The sequence below is a fragment of the Plectropomus leopardus genome, chromosome 13 (assembly GCF_026936395.1).
Source record: "Plectropomus leopardus strain MGB_pleo_1.0 chromosome 13, ASM2693639v1, whole genome shotgun sequence".
NCBI classification, from domain to species: Eukaryota; Metazoa; Chordata; class Actinopteri; order Perciformes; family Serranidae; genus Plectropomus; species Plectropomus leopardus.
The window spans coordinates 9,030,691-9,041,797 of NC_142188.1; the positions used below are offsets into that span (position 1 = coordinate 9,030,691).

Sequence of the window (11,107 nt, forward strand, 5' to 3'; positions counted from 1 at the left end):
ACGTAAGAGATAGGCAATGACCCAAAATACTGGCAAGAAATTAAAGTCACAAAATAAAATTAAGTTTGCATAAAAGAAGTTTAAAACAAAAACAAACAAGAAAATGCTAATAAGTACTTTTTTAAGACAACTTTTTATTTCTTTTTTTTTTACTTTGACATAATTTCTGATACATACAATAATTCTGAATACCGTTTTGTGGGATTATTATTTTTTCTGTTAACTTTTTTTCTGTCTTTTATTTTTTAGTTCATTTTTCTTGTCACATTTTTTATTATCTTTTTTTTTATTACTAATTATGTGTAATTAGCAGGATTTCTTTGGGCTGCACGTGCTCTTTTGGTAACTTTCACTTCCGGCAATATTAATTGACACGTGGGGGGCGTGGTTTCTCATTATTTACCTGTTCATTCACTGGCCTGGCGACATTTAAACAACGGGGGTGAGTTTGGCTCCGACAGTTTCAGACAATGTCGCATTTCATCGCATTTTGCTTTAGGTATTTCAGTTTCCAGCCTTTTGTCAATAAATAACCATAAAAATGCATCGCTGGACTTCAGTATGATTTTCTTGTAACGAGCCTGCTCTGCCATTTAGCGGCTTTTTTAATCGATCGTAGTCGATATACTGTCTGCAATATTTTTCTTTAACTAACAGTCAAAAATACTCAGGAAGCTCCTTTTCGACAGTTTCCCTTTTTAGGTGCTCTATAGCTACATAAATAGATTCTCTAAATTACCCACACATTAAAAATTGAGTGTTAATCAGTAATTAAAGTATTTGAATCTGACATTCATATTCTATTTTTCTTTTGATGTGATATGAGGTAAACAGTTGTAAAAGTTATATTAATTAGAAGTTATATTTTAATTAAGTCAAAACAAAGTTGTGTCTCTCGTTAGCCACTATGGGGAGACAAATGCCCATCAATAACAGATCTACACAATGAAGTATTTTACAGTCTTAAACCAGCAGTCTTTGTTTGTAATTTTATTATACCATAAAGCTTACATAGTAATATATGTGAATTGAAAACATTTTTTCATCAATATTCTTTACTTTGACACGTTAATGAAAATTACAATTCACTGGAAAAGCTGATGCATATTGAGATAGCAGTCATAAATCTATAATACACTTTTTAAAACAAAAAGTGAGTCTTTAACACAATCATTTAAATTAATGCCCCATAGGCATACCATTAAAACGATACAGGTACAGTAAAGATTTAACATTTAACACCATCTATATATGAGCAAGTATGTGATTAAAAACATTTGATTAATCAACATACTGAGAAGAATCAGATGATAAAAGTGTTTTAAATTGAGTTAAAGGGACGGTTTACTCTAAAATCAAAAACACATTTTTACTCTTAAACAGCATTTCAGCTATGATTAAAGTGCGTATTTTCTGGAGTTTTTGCTGTGAACTGTCTATTTAACCCTTTTTAAAACATGGGGGAAAAGGCTATGAGCAACTTAAGAAATCACCCAAAGAATGTGTAAAAAGTGCAGGAAAATTAAAAAAAAAACACAAACAAAAAAGGACATCACCTGAAAATAGTACTTAAAATTTGATTAATTATGTGAAATATTTTTAAATATATAATTATGAACATAAATATTTTTGGACATTTTTACCTCGCTTTCCAAATCTACTACTTTCTAGTAATTTGCAGAACACTTCTTTGTTTTGCTAATTGCCTATTTCCCATGTTTTCAAAAGAAAACAAACCAAGCTGCTCAGATTTCAAAGGTTTAAATGCTTCTGAAGACATCTCAACGCAACACAAGAAAGCTGATATCGATGTAGATTTTAAAGGGTTAAGTACTGGATTTATGAATGTCAGTGTACAAACATAACATAGAGAAACTTTAAATGCTTTCCCGCCAGCAGCTTTCACACATAAGAACAACTTTAAAAAAAGAGTGAATAAAGGAGTTCATAAGTGAGTCATACGAAGAGCTGCTCCTCTCTGGATTATTGTTGTCTGCGAACAAACTTGAGTTTTACTGGTTTTGTCGGCTGGAAAAATGCGTTAAACTCCAACGGGATCTGAAGAAAAAATTGAATGTAAAATCAGCGACATGACAGCAGAGGACTTTGCCACTTTGATGCATGTTAATGTGTGTGGAGTGTTACTTTTACCACGGTGTCTCTGCATGTTTCCACATTGTAACTCTGCAGGAGACGGACGAGAACCATCTTCATGGTGAGGAGAGCGTAGCGCATCCCAACGCAGTTACGAGGACCGAGCCCAAACGGCATGTACACGTATGGATTCACCTCCTCCCCGCTGTCTTTACTGAACCTGCACATACAGACGGACACACAGGTACAGAAAAGATCATGAATTCAGAAACGTGAGAACAAGATTGTGTCTGAGTTTGTATGACCGCTAAATCGTTGCATGTCGTCTTCTTGTGCTACTTTAACACTGCATTTTTTATTCAGATTTGTTTATTAGGATAAAAGCCCTTGAGATGTGAAATGTCATTTTCGAGGGGGTCTTGCAAATTTTGTTCAGGTTCAGCGCTGAGATGATTTTAATATTGCCATATATCCTGCCAATCATCCTAAAGCTACAGCACTGCTACTGAGTGCCCCTTTTGTCACCTTGCCTTAATAACAATGTGCCAAATTTGAGTCATTACATTTTCCTGCAGAGGAAGAAAAAACTCTCACAGATTCATGCATATAAAGACAGAATTTAAGTGTACTTTTACCTCTCTGGCCTGAAAAGCTCAGGTGAGCTCCAGTAGTTTGGGTCCATGTGTAACATGTGCACAGGAATCCCAACCAGCGTTCCTTCAGGGATAGTGACTCCGTGGACCTGGACAGTTTTTTTGCACATCCTCTCAAGCCGAGGCGCAGTGGGAGTCAAACGCATTGACTCACAAATAACCTGGTCCAGGTACTGAAGACCAACCACGTGGTCGTATGAAATGGGAGCCTGGAAGTAAAATGTAAAGGAGGAATAAAACACCCAGATAACCAGATGAGAACTGGAACAATATAGACCTATGAAGCTACTTATGAAGCTACTAAATGCCATTTTTTTTCTTTTTCCCATCAAAACAACAGAAAAGTTACTGTACATCTTTCGGTACACTGGCGTCGATTTCCTCCTGTAATGTCTGCATCGCATCAGGGTTGGTGGCCAGATTGTAGAGGATGTAAGTGAGAGTGACACTGGTGGTTTCATAGCCACCAAAGATGAAAACAAAAGCCTGGGAAAGGATCTCGTGCTCAGTCAAACCTGCAAGTGGAGACATTTTGACATTTATCTTCAAACCAAATGAACACAGTGCATTTACTCTTTAAGGAGCAGTACTCAGAGCAGGGCTGTTTTTTTAATCCCATATCAGACAAATGCTACTGTTTCCACCGCTCCTAAAGCTGCGGTCCTCACTGTCGACTGTACGCCTCTTTGCTGTGTCCATGTCTGCATCCTCATGCAGCAGGGTTAATGATCCATGGCATTACTTGCCAATAGTTGTCAATACAAGTAATTATGTGATTTGAATTATTTTATTTCCATACTGCATACTCTAAATACAGCGTCCATTTTGACTGATACCGATTTTGTTTTTTTAAAGATATTTTTTAGGTGTTTTTGCTTTTAATTGCAATCTATGAATCTATGAATTAAATGCAATCTATGAGGCTGTTTGTTTTTTTAAGGTTAAGTAGTAGAAGTTATATCTCTAACTGGCACCACCATTTGACGAAATTTAGTCCTACGCCTCTGTAAAATACAGTCTCCCCTAGTTATCACTCTAGTGTTTATTCAGTATTGTTTTTTCTGTCTTTTCTGTATTCCTTTAAGTACACGCCTGGTTTAAAAGCATCTAGCAGTGAGGCTTCAGCCTTCATGAATTACTACCGAGGTGCAAACGTACCTTTGCTTGGCTGGTCCTGTTCACTCTTTATGTCTGTTTCTGGTATCTCGCTCTGAACCATCACCTGCAGGAAGTCTGGTCGATTCTAAAACAACACAGAAAACAATAAAACAGCTCTTTCCTTAATTCTCAGCAACTTTTATTCACTTGGACACTTACAGATTCCTCTGCACGATGCTCATCTTTAAATTTCTTGATGATGTTGTAGAAATAATCCATACTGGTTTTGGACATCAAATCAATCTTCAGGATCTTTAGTAGACGTGCAGCAAAGGGAAATGTCACTAAAAGGAAACCAAAGAGTTGCTTATCATAATTAGCAAAGTACAGATGAGGTTAAATGATGTCTGCCTGTAACACAATTAAAAGGAGAACCTACGTATAACAAAGAAGAGCCACATTTTGAAGTTAAGAACGTTCTTGATATGAACAACAATGGGGTCCTCTGGATTGTTGATGGAGTTTGCCTCGACACTGAAAGATGCGCTGGTCACAACATCTAAACTATAAGGTGCCATGAATCTACAGCAGAGAAAAACGAGAGGCGGTTTGCTGTTAGGAACAAACGTGGATTTAGCGTTACTGTGTTCATTTGTTTCAGCGCAAATGACATACTGGCATATAGCAGATTAACAACATACTGTTTGACATCGACGGGTTCATCCAAATTTGTCTGTCCAAGTTTTTCAGTGAGTCGGTCTGCATAGCGAGCAACGATGGGAAACACCTTCAAAAGTGAACATTTGTTTAATATTGATATAAGTATACATCTCTATTTCTATCACAATTTGTCTCAGACTGTGAACACATATATGTAGACATATATGACAAGTTGATTTCACATAAAATAATACAGATTAATAATCCGATTGCCTTGAAAAATGTAAGTAAACACAACTATTACTCTTAATGTATGTTTATCTTCTTGTCTTGTGTTGTTCACTTTACTTAAAAATCAGCTGTATTAACTAAATTTTGTGAAGTTGTTGTACCTTGTTGTAAGTGTTAGCAACTCCAGTAAACAAAGTCAGTCTGGTTTAGATAAATTATAACAAAGAGGCTTTTTGGCAATGATGAAGTTATGAGATCTGCAAGTTCTGTTTTGTTAACATGTTTAAGAAAATACAAATATGACTGACTGGTTTGCAACCAGCAGAATAGAGATATATAGCTCAGTATACTTAGTTTACTTAGAAAGACTAATTTAATTACACAAATTTTTAACTTCCAAAATTAAGTACATACACATTTTAAGTAAACTTAACAATTAGATATAAAGTAAACATGATTTAAGACCTATGTTTAAATTTACTTACATTTTCAAGGTAATTGGTTTACTAGATTTCTTTTTTAAAAGTAAAATCAGCGTGTCAGATTTTACAGTGAAATGCATTTGTATCGCAGCACTTGGTCTAAGGCAGCAGTTGCAGATGTGGTTTTGAGAGCTTGAAACTGACCTGTTTCAGTCGTCCGCTGGTGAAGCACGGTGACAAAGTGCTCCGTATTCTTTTCCATCTTTCATCTTTCACTGTTGTAATTGCATCATCCATTGGTCCCTCTATTATATTTTCCTGTGAACATGAGTACACTAAATGTTTAAATTCTAGTTTGGAGGAGTTTTACAGTTCTCTTCTGACAACATTTCTCCCTCTGAGACAACACAACAAATTTTTATTATTATTATTAATTTGTAATTTTTATTTATTCTACCTATTTTATTTACGTTTGTTTTCTTTTATTTTGGGTTTAATTGCTTTAATACTTTTGTTGTTTTTGGTCCATTATTTTATATTGACATTATGCATCATGCATCTTGCATTATTTGTCCTCTGGTTTTAATTTATTCTAACTCCACCCTACTTTCGTCTCGCTTGTGTTCAGTGGGACTGTTTGCTTTTCTTTTGTCGTATTGCCCAATATGTATCCCATGTCTGCTTTTGCTTTGCTTATCAAACCACTTTGTAAACTCTGTTTTAAAAGGTGCAATATAAAAAAAACTATGCTCCAATAATATCAGAGCTGAATCATCATATTATACATAAACTGAACTTCCTCTCAGTCAAACAGTTTTTCTTTAGTTAATTAAATATGGGTCAACAAAACCTAAATCTCCAAGGGACAGCATGCATCCCACTCATTTTAGCAGCTATGTTAGTCAAGAACCATTTGGCCCTCCATGTTCAAACAACTGATGAAAATTACTTTTCTACTCATACACTCAGATACCAGCACAGAGACACCAAGATACACACAGTAAATTATACTTAGTGTCTTCTTATTCCAGCGATATGTTTGGCTCCTACAGTATCAATCCGGACGTAAGAGGTTTCTTAATAGAGATGTCAAACTGCCTTTTTTGACATTTTTGAGCCTCAGCATCAGTCTACATTTTCTTACTAAAACCACAGATGTGTCTTCTCATATTCCTGTATTCTCACATGTCACTTGTGAAACAGTGACGAGAGACGTTAGCGTTGTTTTTTTTCACCTGCCCAACCAGTTGTTTGTGCAGCCTGGCTTAATCTTTGAGCATAAATCTCTGACTCTGTGTAAACTGAAGGAAATCCAAACATTGTGATTCAAACGAGGCTTACTGAGCTGCCTTTTCTTCCCTTACAAAATAAGTGTACTTAGAAATTATGAGGTCCTCCTCAGCCTGATAAATTGGCCATATTATGGTTTTCCTCAGCACATCGATCTAAAAACAGACAGTTATCTGCCACATGATAAGTATCCTGCCACCTTTGTTATTCTTGCATCATCGCAGAAAGTGTTGCAATATGCCCCAACTTCCCTGCAGAGTGATGCACAGGACTTCCCAGAGTTGCGTAATTTGATATAAACCAACAAAATGACTCAGCTGAAGACATATTATTATGTTACTGAAGATGATATGCTTAATTTTCATGTTCTTAGGTGTGTGATAACATGCAACAAGGTGAGTCTCTTACCCTGCGGTTGGTAAAAGTAGAGTAGCACTCCTTCACCAACACAGTTTTAATCATCTCAGGGTCCGCCACCATTATACATGGTGATCGCCCTTCAAACAACCTGCATAAAACAACAACATCACAGTAATTAATGTGAAGTATGAGCAGATTTTTATATCAAAAAGATCCCAAAATGACCAAAAACAGAGATTAAGTTTATAAAACAGTTAAACAAGCTATTTTAAAAATTTAGTCTTAACAAACTTTAAGCTTCAGGATCTATTGTACATAAGTATAATTTTGAAGTAGTTGTACTTTACTTAAGTATTTCCACTGTCTACTTTTATAATTTTACTCAATTGGAAATAATTAACTTTTTAATTGACAGAAACATTGCTGGTTTTATCTCTGATTTACATTTTACATTAAAATAATGATTTGTAAAAAATTGCTTTTCCCAACATTTTTGGCTTGTAAAAAAAACCTCAAAACACTGCCAGTGGTTGTGTTTCCCGAAACAATGTAACCCTTTAAAACCTGGTACGACATCAGTTGTTTTATGCTGCGTTCAGATGCCTCTCACAAGCTATTTACCCCTTTGAAACCTGAGCAAATTTGTTTGATTTCTTTCAGAAACATGGGGGCAAAAAGACAATGACCAACTTGGCAAGAAGTGTCTCAAAAATTGTAAGAAATTAGTAAAAGGTGACGAAGAAGATGATCTGAAAATTAGTTTTGAAGAAAGGGGGGGTGATTATGAGAAAGTTTTCAATAACTAGGGGAAAATGTTTTGAAAAATATATTCAAAATCATTATAATCCTATGTTTAAAAATAGAATTAATAATAGAAATATAGAAAAATAAAAATAAATGTATACATATATCAATTTTCTTGTGTGTGTGTTTAATTAATTTATTTATTTACTTATTTTCAGGTAACTTTCTTGTAATTCTTTATTTATTTCTTGCTGTTTTGTGGCAAGACAAAAGAAGAAAAACTATATAAATGATATAGCAGAGATTTGAAAACAGTAAAAGTAATACGTAACTTTTTTTTATTCTGTCCAGTCAGATTAATCCTCTAATGACCTCCTTTGATTTATTTTAGGACTAGGTTCCTTGTTTGTACTCATACTTTTACTCAAGTAAAGAATCTGAGTACTTCTTCCACCACTGATGTTTACTGCAGTTATTTTCCTGAAAAGATGAAGCAGCTACTCACCCCCAGACGTCTCCATACTTGGCTCTGCACTCCTGGTCAAAAGAAATGATTCCCTAGGAGGAATATCATATCATATCATATCATATCATATCATATCATATCATATCATATCATATCATATCATATCATATCATATCATATCATCAAATGTGTTAAAGCCACCAAACCACAGAGGCTCACACAGGTACACTCCTTATAGATAAGTCATGTAATGAGACTGTTGAGTTATGTTTTAGTAAATATGACATTCATTGTCAACAAATTCACACGTAACAAGGACATAATAAATATGTTCATCTCTAAATCTTAATTATCAAACCAAACATCTGCTAGGTTTTGTTTTTGCTTATTTACCTTTCTGAAGTGGTGCATTGTTCCAATAAAAGGCAGAGGTCTTGGTCCGCGTATTCCCAGTTTTTTGAAAATCCTGTACGGCCATGTGGTATACCTGTGTAATAAAAAATATGAGTTATACATGTTTAGTAAGAGTTTAACAAAGAATCGTGGCAGTAAATGAGCCCCAAAAATCGCCACCCGCACGTTAAAAGTATGAAAGTACTCACAGTAAAAGCAGGGTGAAACAGAGACACAGTAAAGTCCAGGTGGTCGCGGAAAATAACGCAAAGACAAACATGTTGAGTGTGTGTCGAGGGAGAGCTGGACAAACACTGCGTGAATGATGAGGAAATGCACTGGGAAACAAGCGATCTAAACTGGCCGGTGGTGGGAGGAGCTCGAGGTCTGGAGCTCGAGGACTGGGGTTTATGTAGAAATGACCTTAAGTGCCTTTGTAATTGTTACTTACCTGGGAGGAGCTATATGATCGCGTTTCTGTCACAAGGGTTGCATTACTGTGGGTTATGGGAGTTATTATAATCTTTGTGTTACCGTATAATTTACATCATCAGTGAGATGGCAGATAAGTCTCAGCGATTTATCCAATCCAATCCACTTTATTTATATAGCACGATTTTAACAAACACAAAGTGCTGAACAGCAAGGTAAAAAGCACAATAAATAAATAATACACTATAGAATAAAAAAAATCAGATAAAATCAAATAAAATAAGATAAAAACACAAATAAAAACACATAAAATAAATAAAGTGCACTGCCTGCACAAGATAATAATAACAATATAAAAATATGCACATACACATAAAGTCGTAAAATCAACATGCTACATGGTGTCAAACGCCAGAGAAAAGAGGAGATTTAATACCTGGGCATCCTCCTCATTCATCTAAAAGAATAATCACCTTTATAATGGTGTTATTTTTACACCGATTTTTCTTTTAACAGCACGTGCAGTGTATTTATGTCTTCTCCTAAGTAAGCCCACACAATCATTTTAAACACAATTATCTAGCCTACTCAATACAGCCAAAGCCTATCTGACTGTTCATTCATCATCAAATACAAGTAGAAAATAAGTAGGTTTGTATAATTTATCTACATTTAGTCTGACAGCATCTCTCCCCAGACTGTCCTCCACACCCCGCCACGTAAATATTGCTTTATTCTTCATAAATCTCTTTCAGCAGCATTTATTAAAAAATAAAACAGTGCTCTAATTTTTTTCCCCTCTTTCTGACTCATTTGAGCATCTTTTCGCCCAGCCATTCATGTGGGCTTCTTATGCACTTGAGATGTGAACACAAAGCAGACTATGCAAACCTGTCCTGAGTCAACCTTGATTAAATGATTTAGACTTAGTGGAATTACTTGAGGCCTGATTGGGAGATAGAGCTAGTTTAAGCAGGGCCCTATTTCAGAAAGCAGATTTAGTGAAAACTCGAAGTATGTTAAGCCTGAGATGAGGGAAACTCTGAGTTTTCCGTTTCACATCAGTCAATGAGTCAGTTACTATGGCAACATGCTGGCTGACAGGTTTGCTTCCTCTGAGCCTGAGACCGATCGCCTGCTGAGCGAGGAGCAGGAAGGAGAGACCTGGTCACTTCTGAATCAAGCTGTGAGGCATGTTGAGGCCCAAATTATTCAAAGGCTGTTGCGTCACCTGTTTGGGTGTCTTATCATTCCTGATTGTGTTTCTCTTCCCAGTCTATTATTTATCTTCTTGTAAATAAATGTATAAAAATGATTCTGTATTTTCTGAATATTAGAGATAATATTGAATATGGTCGCTGGTGAATGACTTTCAGAAATCCAAAGTAATTTCTTTTCACTGAGTATTCAAAGACTTTTATTGAACATTCAAATGCAGGCCATAACTTCAGTGGCTTTGCAATACTAACACTTTGATCCTCTGAAATGTGCAAATAAAATCTTTACATATGAATGTTTCATTCCATACCTGCAAATATAACATAAGCCCCCCAAATCCTACACATTAAGATGAGTCAAGCAATGAGCAGATGACTGACACTGCTGACTCATGTTTTCTTAAATGTATTCATTTTCAGCAAATGTACACATGATCAGGGCATTACGAAGACCCTCGACTCTAACTCTCACTTCACAAATCAACGAACTACTCAGCCTGCAGTCTCTAAGGTTTGTGTTTATTCATAGGCGCACCTTTCCTTCCTAAAGTACTGCATTGTTCCAATAAAAGGCAGAGGTCTTGGTCCAGGTATTCCCAGCTTTTTGAAATGCCTGTATGGCCAAATGCTACACCTATATTATGGAAAAATTAAGAGTCATACTCAATATTGCAACAGTTTAGTGCACAATGGTTATGGATGGGCAAAGTGCAAGTGTCGGAAATCACAGATCTGATAACCTTGTACAGTTACATGAGCTCACAGTAAAAGCAAGGTGAAACAGAGAGTCAGTAAAGACAAACATCTTGACTTTGTGCAGCTGCATAGACACTACATGAATAATGAGGAAATGCACTGGGAAGCATGTGACCTCTGCCCCGAAGTGGGAGGAACCCTGAATCTGGAGCAGAGATTCAGGACAAAATCCATACTCATGTGTTTCACGGGCTGCAGCGGTAACAGGTTATCTACATGGGTAGAGCTACTAGCACTACTTACATGCTTCGTTATAATTCTTTATTTTCCTCTTCAGGGGAAATTTGCTTT

The 11,107-nt window shown here is 35.8% G+C and overlaps 1 protein-coding gene across 2 annotated transcripts; it reads right to left on the bottom strand.

Annotated features, from left to right (window-relative positions):
- Positions 1-975: 975 nt before the first annotated feature.
- LOC121954678 (cytochrome P450 3A30-like) lies at positions 976-8,778 on the bottom strand. Of its 2 annotated transcripts, none has more exons than XM_042502340.2 (13): positions 8,621-8,778; positions 8,412-8,505; positions 8,058-8,110; positions 6,857-6,956; positions 5,363-5,476; positions 4,547-4,632; positions 4,285-4,427; positions 4,065-4,189; positions 3,906-3,990; positions 3,102-3,262; positions 2,730-2,956; positions 2,152-2,314; positions 976-2,058 (listed from the first exon to the last, which is right to left on the bottom strand). In XM_042502340.2, exons 1-13 carry the CDS (start codon positions 8,689-8,691, stop codon positions 1,984-1,986), a joined length of 1,497 nt encoding a protein of 498 aa, XP_042358274.2. In that variant the 5' UTR covers positions 8,692-8,778; the 3' UTR covers positions 976-1,983. The 2 variants fall into 2 exon arrangements, with proteins under 2 accessions (XP_042358274.2, XP_087942217.1); XM_088086091.1 differs by having other exon boundaries at positions 2,146-2,314.
- Between the last annotated feature and the right edge of the window lie 2,329 nt (positions 8,779-11,107).

Coding starts and splice junctions, on each gene's coding strand:
- LOC121954678 (XM_088086091.1), bottom strand. CDS start 8,691: ATGTTTGTCTTTGCGTTATTTTCCGCGACCACCTGGACTTTACTGTGT. Junction 2,315..2,729: donor GAGCTTTTCAGGCCAGAGAG/GTAAAAGTACAC, acceptor CTGTATGTGCAG/GTTCAGTAAAGACAGCGGGG. Junction 2,059..2,145: donor GCAGAGACACCGTGGTAAAA/GTAACACTCCAC, acceptor TTTTTTCTTCAG/ATCCCGTTGGAGTTTAACGC.